General features: G+C 45.0%; 1 protein-coding gene across 5 annotated transcripts in view; it reads left to right on the forward strand.

Annotated features, from left to right (window-relative positions):
• Positions 1-496: 496 nt before the first annotated feature.
• The window catches only part of UHRF2 (ubiquitin like with PHD and ring finger domains 2), a 90,096-nt gene continuing 74,359 nt past the window's right edge, over positions 497-16,233 (forward strand). For 3 of the 5 annotated variants that reach the window (XM_040089589.2, XM_040089590.2, XM_040089591.2), the window contains exon 1: positions 500-1,014. In XM_040089589.2, coding sequence (XP_039945523.1) covers positions 862-1,014 — 153 coding nt within the window. In that variant the 5' untranslated portion in view covers positions 500-861. Of the gene's footprint in view, positions 1,015-16,233 lie in introns of all 5 variants that reach the window. The other 2 variants (XM_040089592.2, XM_040089593.2) reach the window with 2 other exon arrangements.

Consider the following 16,233-nt stretch of genomic DNA (forward strand, 5'->3'; position numbering starts at 1 on the left):
AGCTTGCTTTCTCTAGTCTCGCTCCGTATTTCCATCCACCGCCAGGATTAATCTGCATCTTTGGGGTAGGAGTACATTTGAGACAATAAATTCACATTTGTAGATTTGTCAAGGCATTATGCCCTAGGAAGCACTTGTCCCGGTCGCCCATGAGCGGCGGGGCGCTGCCAGCGCCCGGGCACAGGGCCCTCAGAGCCCTGAATGACCCGCGAGCCGCCATGGCGACGCCAACGACCAGCTCTCTGGCGCGCGCCAACCCCCGCCCCCGCCCCCGCAGGCCTCGCGCCGGCCGGGCAGAGCGCGCGGGGCGGAGCGGGCCCGGCCGACGGCCGGCCGGCGCGCGCTGCAGGAGGGGGCGTGGTTGGTGCCGCGTGCCCGCCTCGCTCCCCCCCGCCCCCGCCCTGCCGTGTTGCCTGCACGGCCGCGGCCGGGGGCTCTCGCGAGATCGGCGTTGGCGCCGTGACCTCCATGTGAGCGCGGCGGCGCTCCCCGGTAAACAGTGCCCGGGCCGGGCGATGGCTCCCGGGGCATCCCCATAGCCCTGCCCGCCGCCGAGACCCGCCGCGATTGGCGCTGCCTCGGCGGGATCGGGGAGCGCCGTGGGATCTGCTCGGCTTCCCTTCCCTCTCCCGCAACCCGCCGAGCGGGACGGGCGGCCCAGATTGCGGGCGGAAGGGTCGCGCCCGCTCCGCGGGGTTTGAAATTCCTGCCCCACACAAAGAGTGGGGTAGCCTCTGGACACATCCACTGCGCTTTTCACGCCGCGGGCGCTCACCCGCGGAGCGGACCCCTTTCCCACCCCCTGCCCGGGTCTCCCGTCCTTTGCCCGCGGCTGGCCGAGCGGGCGGGTGGGCGCACACCATGTGGATCCAGGTCCGCACCATCGACGGCACGGAGACCCAGACCATCGACGACCTGAGCCGCCTCACCAAGATCGAATGCCTGCGGGAAAAGATCGAGGAGACTTTCCGCGTGAGCCCCGACCGCCAGCGGCTCTTCTACCGGGGCAAGCAGGTGAGGCGGGAGCTCCCCTGTCCAGGCGGCCTCTCGGGGGTCTCCTCTGATCCTGCGCCCTTCTCTTTGTGCGGTTCAGGGGTCCCCGTCTCCACCCATGTGCTCCTGCTTTTGTTTACTCGCGGGTCTGGGGGGAAGGGAGGGCAGCGGGGAGCCCGTTCTGACGAAATGCTCCGGGAGCCCTGTTTTCACCGACGAAATAAAAACCCCGGGGAGTAAAACCTCTCTCTCCTCTCTGGGTCGTGGTGAGACCCCTTTGTGTATTTGTTTTCCCACCTGAGCGGCGGGAGGCTCCTCCCTCGGCTCCCGCCTTCATCCTGCCCGAGTGACAGGGTAGCCGGATGGATGCGGGGGGAAGGAGGGAGCTACCCCGCTCTCCTCCGCCCCGCCGCAGCCCGGCCGGGCAGGGCGGGGAGCGGGCCGACCGCGAGCGGTTTCCAGGGAAAACGGCGCCCCGGGTCCGCACGTGGCGGGGTGGAAAGAGGTGGCGGCGTGGGGTTAATTGGCGCGGTCATAAGTTGTGATGCCACGGTGTCCTCGACTTGTGAGTCCCGGCGTGTCCCGGGCGGGATAAAGGCGACGGCTGGCAGTCCAGCGAGACGCTTCATCCCCACCACGGGAAGCCGCTGTGACAGGGGTGACTGGCTGGAGGTAGTACCTTCCCTCCCCTGGGGTGATGGAAAGATTTCGTTCCGAAGAGGTCGCCTCAGGCCGTAACTTCGCTGATGGGTGTAACCTTTGAAGCCGCGTTACGTAAACTACGAGGTGTGCGCAGTGCTCGAGTAGTGAAAGCGAAGCGTAGCTATTACCTGACGCGAGGGGCACCGAATGTGTGGTACATTTCAGGGAAAGTGACTCCGAAGATACACCTTCTTGCAGCAGATAAGTGTTGAAGCGTTCGCCTAAGCTGAGTAATGCAGGGCAGTGGAATTTCTGCGCCAAAAGAGATAAAGTGTATACCTTTACAAATACGTCAATATCACTTAAAAGATAGAAATGTAACTGTTGACCAGGAAGGAAGCATTAGTAGCTAGATGCTAAGCCTAGATTTTGAACCAATAGCAAATGACTAGATTTTTGTGTTCTACAGATTGGTAACAGTGAGCATTTGTGAGGGCTGGTCTCTAAGGAACATTATGTACAAATATATATTTTTCTGAAGGAGCCAAATCAAGGAACATAAGTCTTGGAGTTGTGTGACCTGCTTAGCTTTGTTCTGTGCTAGCACACTTCTTTGGGTATAGATGTTTATGTGGGACAAACCCAAGGTTTTTACCCCAAATTCTTTATCTGAGAAGCAGGGGAGATGAGCCTGTTATGAGTTGTGCTTTTCTGTGTAGTCTGACGGTGGCCAAACCAATCAATGTGAACATTTTAGTTAACAGATGTCTTGCTTGAGAAAACAGGATAGTGAAATATTATAGCTGAACTTGCCTAAATGAGCAGCATTTGTGAGTTTGGTACTTAGTATATCGAGTTTAGGACTCAGTTGGGATCATGTTCAGTGAAGAGCAAGGGAATTGTTTTTTATAGTTTCACTTCCCATAAATGTTAATTTTCTTATAAGTACCATAATTAATTCTCAAGTTTACTTCTTGATTATAGGTTGCTTTTCTGTTTCCATGGTGCTCATAAGAAGAAAGGTCAGAAGAGTTGCTCTTGCACAAGTAAAATTGTATATTGAGAACATGAAACTAAATAACTTGATTCCTTAGGGCTGTGATAACAATAATATTTATTACAATATTAAGAATAAAAAAGGTCACTTTAGTTAAATGTGAGATGAAGAGAAAGCAGTATACTTAGGTGGAAACTTAAAACCCCCCTGAATATTGCCGTATGTGTTGTAAAAAATATTATTTAGGTGAAATCCTTTTCTTATTTTATCTGGTTAGCACCCTAGTTAAATCTGTACAATCTGCTAGTATACTGTGATCCTGCTTAATGTAGTCTCTCTGGGGACTTCTAGAAATCCTTGGATCTTGCAAGTGGTGGGAAGCCTGGCTAAGTAATGTCCTTCTAAAAATGGGAGGTATATGAGGTTAGAAGGATGGAGAAACCTAAGTGAGTCATTGTTTATGGGCTGAATTTCAACAGCATCATGTTCTTAGCTTGCAGTAGAGAAAATTAACTAAGATTTTGAGTTGGTGCCATTATTTTGCAGTTTTTTAGGAGTATCTGTGTCCAGTTAATGTACTAATTTGATATACTGTCGTTTGCAGTTGTCTGATCTTCAAAGACAAATGCAAGAATTTAAATGTCAGACTTCTCATGTCTGTTTTTAAGGGTTAAAATACCCTAGAACTACTGGAGGAGAACTAGTATTGTCAATAATGTAGTGCTTTGTATTACTGTTGTGTTGGGGCTTTTTTTCTTGTAAATGCCAGGAGCAGCACTATTTTGTTGAATAGGTTGGTACCTTTCTTTTACTGCCAGAAGTACCTGCCATTCACATGTGACAATGAAGATTGACAAAGATAGTACTACTCTATAACATGTACAGGACATCCTGTGCTCTCTGGGGCTCCACATTTCTGCAGAACTGAATGACTCTACTAGCCAGAGAAGTCAAGGCCTATTCTAGATTGAGGTGGAACTTTCAGAGAAAGTTTTTTTTATTATTATTCTTAACTCTGCAGTTAGCCAGAGAAGTTTATTGAACATAGAAACCTGCAGTGATGTCTCTTGCTTTCCTTCTTGAAGTTGGTGGATCATTATCTAGGACTTTTCCTGTAGGGCCACTAATATTTCCTTATGCTGGAATAAAACATATTTTAACCTTGCCCCACTACAGACGATCCATATCTAATATTTTTATGTGTTATATGTTAACTTTGAATAAGAGTTATTCAGAGAGAAATTCAGAAAAGCCAGATGACAATCTGATTTCCTGCAGCATATTCTCTCTTCTAATTGGCAAACATGTGAAGCTGTTCTTGAGAATAGAAATTCTCAGTTTATTTGTGAAAGTGAAGAAGATCTCTTCGCATTTTGACCTACTAGAGCAGATTTTCTGTAGAACCAGTTACAGTCATTGTGGGATTTCTAGTTTCTTTCAGTTACAATGCTGGAAAAACAGAGCAGTAAAATACATGAAAGTTTAGATTTGAAACTGTACTAGAGAGCTTAAGGTTTTCTTTAAGACTGTAAGAGTATTAATACCTACTTTGGTTTTGCATATAACTAAATATGAAATATTTGTATTTCAGCATTATCTACTGTTTGTGTAAGATAAGAACTAATGTTTTTTGTCAGCTTCTCTCATCATCGTATCCCACCCTGTTGGAATTTGGTGAAAATTTGTAAATGACTGCCATTAAAAAACCCCATTATCTCAGTATTTTTTCCATAGTGCTTACCAAAGTAGGGAAAAAAAACCCCAAAAACATTAAAGCCCAAAGGTGTCTTTGCCAATATATGTAGGAGTCAGTGGCTGAAATTACTTTTGAAGTCATTAATCTTGTTGGTGAGGAAACCACTCCTAACCTGTTTCATGGGAGACTGAAGTCAGCAGAAGGAGGTGAGAGTATTGAAACTATTTATTTGCTTGAGGTGAAAATTGCTGCAAATCGGGCCTACTTCCCTAGAAGAAATTAATCTCTGCTTTTGTGCACTGAGATGTATGGTAGTGTGCATCATGTTACTTAGCTGTACAAGTTGAATATATAAATTCTAGTGTGTCAGACCCACACTGTAATGTCCAAATATTTAGGGTTTTGTTTCTGTAAAATTTAACTGAAACAACAGAGGGCTAAGAGGAGTGGAGGAGCTTTAGCTTTGCGTGAGAACATACTTGTGGTAAAGTAGCTGCAGTAAAATACAGTTAAAAATCTGGCAGTAGGGCATGCCTTTAATATATGAGCTAGCTGGTTTCTGGGTGACCTGGGCTGGCACAGCCAGTAGTCAGTGGAATCTCATGTGAGTTTACACTTCCAAACTTCAGGTTTGTATACTGTATGTTTAAGTACTTAGAACTTCGGTAAATTTCCCAAAGGCTAGAAAAGCAACACTTGTGAAGTCTTTCCCTCAGGAATGGGAGTGCTAAGCCTATTCATAGAACAATTGAGTTTCTTAGCACAGACTTCTCCCAGCTTTATTTTGCTTGGAAAATTGTAAACATTTTCAGCTGAAGCTGTCCAAACCCCATCTGCTTCAGGCAGAAATCTGGGGTGAGATATTTTTGGGTGGAGCAGTTAAGTCCTTTATTTTGGAGAAACAATATGAAGAAATCTTAGGAGGGAAGTAATTGCCATTCTTTAATGAAGCTGGTAACAAGTAGCTCTGTAGTGTAAGGAGAGTCATCTGGAGTCTTCAGGTAAGATATGATCAGACTGCGTGCCAAAATTCCCAACATAGTGAATTCATGGTGTATACTCAAAACTTACCTGATAATAGGTTTTGTAGGCCTGTGAGTGAGTTTTTATTTTATGATTGCAGAATTTTACTAAAATCATGTTCTTGTTAAATTGTTACTGTAAAGCAACTAGTGCAATTTACTCTTCTTGGGTGTGATTGTCTTTATTATTTAAAGCACCTAAACAAATGGAAGGCTAAGTAAAGAAGCATAGGTGAAAACAGAATACTTTATACTGTTTTGTATGTAATATTTAAGTGTTAGGAACCTGAAAGAGCATTATGTAACCTCTAAGAAATTACAGCCAACTTCAGAGCTGTATTTTATGGCATGTGTATTTACTTCCTGAATCACAGAATATGCTGAGTTGGAAGGGAACCACAGCGATCACTGAATCCAACTCTTCATCATTGTGGTATATGTCCTAAAGTTAATTCGTGTTAAAAGATATAAAATGTAATACAATCTCTGTAAGGATAAGTTTCTGTTTTAATCCCGTATGTTAAGAGTTAACTCAGAGAAAAGTAGCTCGGAAAAGGCGCAGGAATTTCTCTTGCCTGAAAGACATGGGAGGGACACGAAAGAAAAATGATTGGAATTACCAGAAAGGGAGACCAAAAAAATGCCTCTGCCAGGAAACATTAGAAGAAGAACAATGACAATGGAAAAAGGGGATGAGAGCCCGGAGACACAGATGATTACATCAGATCGATATCTAGACTGTCTCCTCCTGAAATTAACATCTCCACACCACACCTGGCCACAGCCATTAACGGCATTGTCCTCCCCCTCCGCCCTATTCAAACTCTTAGAACTGGAACATGAATGTTTAATGAAGATGCCTTGGAGGAAGAACCGTCGAAATCCCGAGTTTCTCTCAGCGATCCAGTGTATAAAAAGAGGCTGCTGCAAGCCAGAAGTGTGAACTTGGGGGATAACAGACTGGCAGAATGTGTTATCGTTGTTCACCCGGCGCTGACCCCGGGCTCGACGCTGTCCTTTTAATTGTGGCTGTCCGAGACTGTAATTTTGTCTCAATAAAATTCCAAATTTTGATTTATCGAATTTGGTCTATCATATTTATAACAATTCTGGAGACCCCGACGTGATTGGAGTGATACTGGGACCCCCGGACCCCTGTCTCTGACCAGGAGGCGCCCTGCTGAGTTCAGCGGCCTGGCGGAGCCGGGGAAGCCGGGTGGAACCGATCAACCACACGACGGACTTAACAGCAAAAAGCCACATTTAAAAGGGAGATAGACGAGGTCAGAGCTCTCGGGGAACTCGGGGAGGTCTGGGGAAAAGGACCTCCGGAGCCGCGGCGGAAAAAGATCTACTCGTAAAAGTCTACGTGCACGAAGAACCCATGCAGGAAAAGGATTGTAAGTATTGCGTGGTTGAATGGGGGTGACGGAGCGTGTGAAGTGAGATGTGATTTTATCACGAAGCGAGTGGGACCCCAAAACCGCAGTTCCACTTCCCCACAAGGGGTGTGGTCGGTTGTGGGGGAAGCGAAAGTTTCGGGGGTAAAAACACACCTCACACGTTAAGCCTAGAAACTCGGGGAGTTTTCGGAAGGGGGATCGGTCACAGGAAGGCTGAAAAGGAAGGATATGTCCTTAAAAGAGTTCTGGGACTGGTAAACTTTTCAGCCTAGGACCAGGAACGGTCCAAGGGAGAGAGTGAGGAGTGAAGAGAGCTCACAGTTACCAGAGAAAACCCCGAGAGGGAGCGATCACCCTTAAAGGGCCAGTATCTGGTAGACCCATAAAATGGGGCAAGCGAAAAGTAAAAATAGTAAGAAAACCTCAGAGACAGCGAAAAAGGGAACCGTTAAAGGAATCCCTGAAATCCCAGTCAAAAGTCCTTTGGGATGGATGTTAGAACATTGGGATGAGTGCCCTGTGAGGAAGAGAAGGTCCAAGAAACAGATGATACATTACTGTATGGAGATATGGGGAGGAGCGGAAATACGGGACCACGTAACATGGCCTATTTTTGGGACATTTGAAAAATGGATTTGCACAGCACTAATAAATTATGTAAGGGAGGGGGGAAGTAACGAAGAACAGGAATATGCACGTATCTGGGAAAGGATCGATGCGAGACTCTTACCTGTAAAATTAAAGGGCCCAACATCCCTCTCAGGTGATAAGTGGGAACCTTTGGATAACCTTCCCCTGCCTTATGTAGTGCCCTCACCCCCTCCCCTTCCAGATCAGGGAAACCCCTAAAACCCCGTAGTATTGAGAAATCCATCGGGACAAGGGATCCCTGGGCCCTCACCCCTTCCATCTGCCCCCCTGCCAGAGTCACAGGCAGGGGCCCCATTCCCACCGGTTGGGCTCCCTCCTCCATTGGAACCGGTGCCAGCTCCTCGACCATCCGGGGGGGGTAACACCAGTTCCTCAGGCCCCTACTCCACTCCTCGACACCCAGCCACTTGAACTAGATTTTGCTGCGTTTCTCAGCCCCACGCCCTTAGCGCCAGAGGTCCCATTAGAAACTAAACATACCCCACCCGCTAGGAGGACTAGAAGGCAGCTGAAGAGATTGAATGAGACAGAGAGTGAAGGAGAAAGCGAGAGAGCTAACCTTTTTCCCTTACGAGAAGTGCCGACTGCCCCGGGAATTATCGGGTATGTAAATGTCCCGATTAATACCAGCGGTGTGAGAGCTTTTAAAAAGGAGATGGGAAAGCTCATGGATGATCCCTTGGGAGTATCTGAGAGGCTGGATGAGTTCTTCCGAGCTAGTATATACTCATATGAGGATCTCACAGCTATTTTGAGGTCTTTGTTCAACACGGAAGAAAGAGAAATGATACAGCAAGCAGGAATAAGGGAGTGGGAGTGCCGGAACCCCCAGGGTACCCCTGGAGATCAGAAATGGCCAAGCCAGGACCCCCGATGGAATGCCCAAACAGAAGAGGGTAGAAGGAATATAATTGATATGAGAAACATAATAATCCAGGGAATAAGAGAAGCGGTACCTGGGGGACAAAATCTAAGTAAGGTTTATGGGGAATGTCAAGGGAAGGAGGAAACCCCTACGGAATGGTTAGAGAGGTTAAGGAAGAGTCTCCAAATATACTCGGGGCAGACCCTGACTCTCCCGTGGGAGAAGTATTGCTAAAAACCCAGTTCGTAGCCAAATCATGGGAGGGTATACGGAAGAAGTTAGAGAAAATCGAGGGGTGGCAGGAGAAGGGATTGCAAGAATTACTTAGGGAAGCCCAGAAAGTATATATGAGAAGGGATGAGGAAAAGCAGAAAATACAAGCTAGGGTATTAGTAGCAGCTGTAAGGGAAGCCCAGAAGCAAGAGCATCCTCAAGCCTTGGAAAAACCCTCGAGGAAAGGACCCTCAAAGGGACCAGTGCGTCCGCAAAAAGGGACCCCTGTTAATCGAGGAGAGGGGCTGGAATGTTTTTACTGTAAGAAAAAGGGGCACATAAAAAGGGATTGCCCGAAAAGGATAAGGGTTGAAAAGATGTTTCAGGAAGATCAGGGACGTCGGGGGCTCTTCATTTTAGGGTCCAGAACATCAGAGGAGCCCTTGATAACATTAAAAATTGGACCCAAGGGAGCAGAAATGGATTTTTTAGTAGACTCTGGGGCTGAGAAAAGTACGTTTAAGCAACTGCCTCCAGGATGCCAAGTAAGCAAAGAATTTATGATGGTTATATGGGCCAAGGAGAACCTTTTAGGGTTCCCATAGTAAAAGATGTAGAGATTGAATCCGAAAATAGAGTCTGTTTAGGAGATACGTTGTTGGTAGAGGAAGCTGATTATAACCTGTTGGGCAGAGATTTGATAGTTGCACTAGGTATTAATTTAACTGTAAAAGATTCACGGATAGTAGTCAGTATATATAAACTAACCTGTGAGGATGAGGAAAAAATTAATCCCGAAGTGTGGCATACGGGGAGGGAAGCGGGGAGGCTAGACATGAACCCTATTTCAATTGAAATTGAAAGGCCCGAAGACCCCATAAGGGTGAAACAATATCCTATTCCTTTAGAAGGGAAACGAGGATTGAAACCCATCATAGCGGATCTGATAAATAAAGGCATTTTGGAACTGTGTATGTCCAGACACAATACCCAAATCTTGGCCATTAAAAAGACAGATGGGAGTTATAGGCTAGTGCAAGATTTGAGAGCAATAAATGAAAGAACAAAAACACAATTTCCCGTGGTTGCTAATCCATATACGCTTCTAAATAGAGTCTCTCCAGAAGATACATGGTATAGTGTCATAGATCTAAAGGATGCATTCTGGACCTGCCCTCTAGCTGAAGGCAGTCGCGATTTCTTTGCATTTCAATGGGAAGACCCTGAAACTAATCAAAAGCAGCAACTGAGATGGGCCTCCCTTCCTCAAGGATTTGTGGACTCGCCCAACCTATTTGGACAAGCCCTAGAGCAATTGCTAAGTCAGTTTTCCCCCAGGAAAGGGACAAAGATTTTGCAATATGTAGATGACTTACTAGTGGCTGGTGAAATGGAAGAAGATGTAAGGGGATGCACCATTGAATTATTAAACTTTTTGGGAGAAAAAGGTTTAAAGGTTTCCAAACAGAAATTACAGTTCACTGAGCCAGAAGTAAAATATCTGTGGCACTGGATTATAAAAGGAAAGAAAAAATTAGATCCTGAAAGGGTAGAATTACCCCCCCCAAGAATAAAAGACAGATATGCCAAATGTTAGGACTTTTAGGCTACTGTAGGCAATAGATAGAAGGATATAGCGAGAAGGCAAAATTCCTATATGAAAAATTGACTAAAGAAAAGGTAAAATGGAATGAGCAAGATGACAGGGAATTGCTACAACTGAAGGAGGCCCTGGTAACTGCCCCGGTCCTAAGCCTCCCTGACATAAACAAGAAGTTCCAATTATTTGTGGATGTAAGCAATCATACAGCTCATGGGGTTTTAACACAAGAGTGGGCTGGAGACAGAAAACCTGTAGGCTACATCTCAAAGTTACTGGACCCTGTAAGTAGGGGATGGCCCACATGTTTGCAGGCTATAGTGGCCATGGCCCTATTGGTAGAAGAAGCCAAAAAGATCACCTTTGGGGCTCCCCTCATAGTTTACACCCCACATAATGTGAGACCTATTTTACAACAAAAAGCCGAAAAATGGCTTACTGATGCAAGGCTTTTAAAGTATGAGGCTATTGTTATCCATGCTCCAGAATTAGAATTAAAGACTACACAAGCAAGCAATCCAGCAGGATTTCTCTTTGGGGAAGCACCGGGCAGGCTTATCCATAATTGTTCTGACATGATAGAATTGCAGACAAAAGTAGGAGAAGACCTAGAAGATGAGGAACTAGAAGAGGGGGAAAAATAGTTTGTAGATAGGTCAGCCAGAGTCATAGAAGGGAAAAGAAAATCGGGTTATGCCATCATAGATGGGAAAACAGGAGAAGTAATCAAATCAGGCCCCCTAAGTGCTTCTTGGTCAGCTCAGGCATGTGAATTGTTTGCAGTATTACAAGCTCTGAAAGAGTTAAAAGGAAAGGTAGGAACCATTTTTACTGACTCCAAGTACGCGTTTGGGGTGGTGCAACTTTTGGAAAAATTTAGGAAGAAAGGGGATTAATAAACACTCGGGGGAAAAGTTTGGTACACGAGGATTTAATAAGACAAATCTTAAAAGCTATAAGAGAACCAAAAGCTATTGCAGTGGTATATGTGAAAGGACATCAAGCAGGATTACAATTCAGAATGAGGGGCAATAACTTAGCTGATCAGGAGGCCAGAAGGGCAGCTCTTCTTACCCTTAACATCCCTGAAAGCCCCACAGACAGTCCCCAGGAATTTCCCCCTCATCCTACAGAAAAAGAAATTGAGGAGTTCAAAAAGATAGGGGGAACATTGGAGGAACGGAAATGGAGACTATCTGATGGTCGAGAATTAGTTCCAAAGGCATATGCCCGAACAATACTGAAAAGATTATATTCTCAAACCCATTGGGGAACCCAAGCATTAGCAGAACAGTTCCTAAAATTTTTTGGATTCAAGGGAATTTTTGAACTAGCAAAAAGGAAGTTCCAAGTTGCATGGTATGCCAGAAAATGAATAAATCTAGAATCAGACAAAATATACCAGGAGGATGTCCCTTAGCATACCGCCCCTTTGGGAGCATTCAGGTAGATTTTACTGAATTACCAAAAATTGGAAGACATAGGTATTTACTAGTGATAGTGGATCAATTAACCCACTGGGTGGAGGCATTCCCTAACCCCAGGGCAACAGCCCAGACTGTAGCACGAAGGCTACTGGAAGAAATAATCCCTAGGTACGGAATCCCTGACTCCATAGATTCAGATCAAGGAACCCACTTCACATCAAAAATCACGAGACACTTGGCAGAGGCCCTAGGGATCAGATGGGAATATCACACTCCCTGGCACCCCCAGAGTTCAGGGCAAGTAGAAAGAATGAATCAGACCCTAAAAGCCCAATTATCAAAGCTTATGCTAGAAACAAAAATGTCATGGGTGAAATGCCTTCCTTTAGCTCTTCTTAATATTAGGACTCAACCCCATTCAGGATCGGGTTTATCCCCGTTCGAAATGCTATATGGAATGCCATATGAGCATAGAATGCCAGCTGGACACCCTCGAATGGAAAATTGCCAGATCCAGTCTTATCTTGTTTTAATTAATAAAAATTTACAGGAACTCCGAAAACGCGGACTAATAGCCCAGAGTACACCTCTAGGATTCGCCATTAACAAAATCCAACCAGGAGACCAGGTGCTAATCAAGACGTGGAAAGAGGCCCCATTGTCACCGCACTGGGAGGGACCTTTTCTCGTTCCCCTCACCACTGGCACGGCTGTGAGAACAGCAGAAAAAGGCTGGACCCACTCATCTCACGTGAAAAGAATTGAACAGCAAAGCAACTCTCCGCAGTGGGAAGTCACCTCAGCTCCGGGAGATCTGAAGCTAAAGATCCACCGGAAAACCCAATGACCAGCGCTTATCGGATAAGTTGTAACCAAGCAGGGTGTCCCTGCCATCCATTTATTCACTTTAAGTGCGTGTATTGTAAACAGATTTGGGTAGCTCATTGTTACTGGGGAGCCAGACCTTGGAGTTTATGTGAACAGTGCTTAGAGGAAGAGAACAGGCTTACAAACCTTTTCCTATACATTGCCACAGAGTCGGGCCTTTTTGAATTGGATTCTTCTGAGTGGTTCCATTACTACACAAACGGGATAAGGGGAGGATTGAATAGAAGGGCGGAACCACTTGTAATTGAGTGTAGGAAAACAGTGAAAGTACCCTGCTTAGCTGACCAGGTAAAAATAGCCAAGTGGGAACAGTACAAAAGACGGTATGCTCAAAGGAGCACCCACAGGAGCCCGGAAGAATATCCCTGCTGCCAAGAAGATGGTTTACCCCGCCGCTGATGGCACCCCAAGGGGCGAAGGGTTGGGCAGAGGGATACGCCTATGGGTAACCCTGGTGATCCTGAGCCTAGCCGTGTACCCCACGAATGGCCTCCCCAACCCCAAGGAGAGAATGGGGAAGGGAACTGACCCACCGAAGGTTCAATCAGAACCTACCGGGAACCAGGTCTTAAAATCCAGGGTACGAGCAGACTGTCCCACATTGCAAGGGGGAGGGGATTGCAAATTTAATAGCGGGCTCCAAAGAAATAAAACCAATGATCCGACGGCAATGTCCAGGAAAAAGAGAGAGCTACATAACTTGCCTTTAATCCCCACCTGTAAAGAATGTAATAAAACTGTATGGCTTGGGGGTAAAAGGGAATCTACTTTTGTGGGATATGTACAAGTTAACCAATTGTGTTATGATAAGAAAAAACTAGAAATGTGCACCCTAAACGGGAAAACGTATTGGGTGGGACAGAATAAGAAACTTCAGACAGCTTCTCTGAGCGGAGGACCCATATTACTGGATTTATTAAGTGAAAATGATGAGAGGGTATGTTTAAAATTGGAAAAAGTATTCTGTTTCTCTAAGGATGAGGAAGGGTTAGACCCAGAGAATAAGATACAACAGCTAGCCTTGGAGCTCAAGAGGCAGGAGTTAGAAGCCAAAAGAAAAAAAATGGAACAAGAAAGGATGAGGACACTTAGTAAACAATATGAACAGCTAGAAAAACAATCTAGTGATTGGAGTTTATCTGCCTCTAGCAAAAACCTCTTCCTGGATTTAGTACAAGAGATTGCTACAGAATTAGGACTAGCTAACTGTTGGAACTGTGGGGGACTAAAATCAGCAGAGAGATGGCCCTGGAAAGGGGAAAGTTTGGCCCCTGAACAACTTCTGAGGTGGGATAACAAAATCCTAAAAACAATGACGCAGCCAGAGGGATGGACATTAGATGAAAGGATAATAGGGACCATTTGTATTAGGAGGGAAGGGAACGCATATAGTTAAATAGTAGGTTATACCCCATGTCTATCCACCTTAACTGTGAATTCTAACAACAAGTCCAAAATGTGGCAACCCGAACCACCCAATGGGTATTGGGGAAAGAAAAGAGAAGAAGGATGTAATTGGATAGAGGCAATTGGACTATGCTGGCATAGATTAACCAATGCTAACCCTTACTACTCACTGACTGACCTTAAGGAATTCTGGGAGAAGCCAGAAAACATAAACATCAAGTGGAGGGCCCCAAGTGGGATTTACTGGATCTGTGGGAAAAAGGCTTACAGCAAATTACCCCGAAAGTGGAAAGGATCCTGTATCCTAGGGATGATTAGACCTTCCTTCTTCACACTCCCCAGAACTGGCAGTAACCTACTAGGGGCTCCTTTGTATGAGACTCTCAGCCGGAAAAGACAGGAGATAAAAAGAGAACAGGCAGGAGGAAATCAGCGATGGGGGGAGGAGGAATGGCCTTCAGAGCGCATCATAGAATATTATGGCCCCGCCATGTGGGCTCAAGATGGGAGCTGGGGCTACCAAACCCCAGTATACTTGCTGAACCGGCTGATTAGACTACAAGCTGTAGTAAAAATAATTTCAAATCACACTTCAGTTGCACTAGAACTTTTAGCCCGACAGCACTCACAAATGAGGGCGTTCGTGTACCAAAACAGAATAGCCCTAGACTGTTTGTTAGCAGAGGAAGGGTGTGTGTGTGGAAAATTCAATGACTCAGAGTGTTGCATAGAAATTAACGACTATGGAGAAACAATTAAGAGATTTAGCAGCTGAAATCAAAAAGGTGGCCCATGTTCCTGTGCAGAAATGGAATTCTATACTTCAAGCCTCCTGGTGGGATCAATTGTTTGGGGCAGGAGATTGGTGGAAGAAAGTGGGATTTTTTATTCTGTGTTCAGTAGCTGGGTTAATCTTCTTACCTTGTTTGATACCCTGTCTCATTAGATTGATTGACACAGTAGTCCAGGGAATGCAAGTGGCAACACTTCCTGTAGACCCTGAGATGGCCTCAGGAGGGCTAAGTAAAACTAATGCAGACTCAAAAATCATGAAATTAAATGAGAAAAAGAGTAAGGCTGCTGAAGTGCTTGCAAAATTTGAGGCTCGAATACAAGAAGGAGGTGTAGAGAAAACCTATTGGAATGAAGCTTCGGGAGAAATGCTATCTGAATAAGCAAGTGGTTAAGAGGCTTTTTTATCCTGAGAGAGAAAAAAGACTATAACCAAAACACGATTTAAATAGGTGAAATTAGAAGGGGGGGGATTGTGGTATATGTCCTAAAGTTAATTTGTGTTAAAAGATATAAAATGTAATACAATCTCTGTAAGGATAAGTTTCTGTTTTAATCCCGTATGTTAAGAGTTAACTCAGAGAAAAGTAGCTCAGAAAAGGCACAGGAATTTCTCTTGCCTGAAAGACATGGGAGGGACACGAAAGAAAAATGATTGGAATTACCAGAAAGGGAGACCAAAAAACTGCCTCTGCCAGGAAACATTAGAAGAAGAACAATGACAATGGAAAAAGGGGATGAGAGCCGGAGACACAGATGATTACATCAGATCGATATCTGGACTGTCTCCTCCTGAAATTAACATCTCCACACCACACCTGGCCACAGCCATTAACGGCATTGTCCTCCTCCTCCGCCCTATTCAAACTCTTAGAACTGGAACATGAATGTTTAATGAAGATGCCTTGGAGGAAGAACCGTCGAAATCCCGAGTTTCTCTCAGCGATCCAGTGTATAAAAAGAGGCTGCTGCAAGCCAGAAGTGTGAACTTGGGGGATAACAGACTGGCAGAATGTGTTATCGTTGTTCACCCGGCGCTGACCCCGGGCTCGACGCTGTCCTTTTAATTGTGGCTGTCCGAGACTGTAATTTTGTCTCAATAAAATTCCAAATTTTGATTTATCGAATTTGGTCTATCGTATTTATAACAATCATGCACAGGTCATCCCCAAGAGTCACACTGCACATATTTGCATAATTTAGTTAGGATAGTTTAGTACATGTATTTTTTTTAATTAATCTGGAAGCTCTTAGAAAATTTACATTTTTTGAGACGATAACTTCACAAACTGACAACTAGATGATGAGGATTTTCCATGATAATATGTTGATATCAATAATACAGATAGAAGTTAGGAGAGGATTCTCTTCTTTAAAAGCTATTAATTAAATACCTCCTCCAAATGATTTAACTGTAAAATGATGTAAAAATGTAGTTGGTTATTGGGGTTTTTGATGTGGTTTTTAGATTTTTGTTGTTGATTATGGAAGCTTGAGATAATAACCAGTTCTTCATTACAGGTGTCCTCACAAGCTGCAGATAGCCATTTGCTCTCACTGGCACCACTGTTGCAGAACTTCAGTTGCCTTTGCTATAGAAGCCTATACCATCATACAGGAGGTACTTGACCCTTCTC

This window comes from Hirundo rustica, chromosome Z (genome assembly GCF_015227805.2).
Source record: "Hirundo rustica isolate bHirRus1 chromosome Z, bHirRus1.pri.v3, whole genome shotgun sequence".
NCBI lineage: Eukaryota > Metazoa > Chordata > Aves > Passeriformes > Hirundinidae > Hirundo > Hirundo rustica.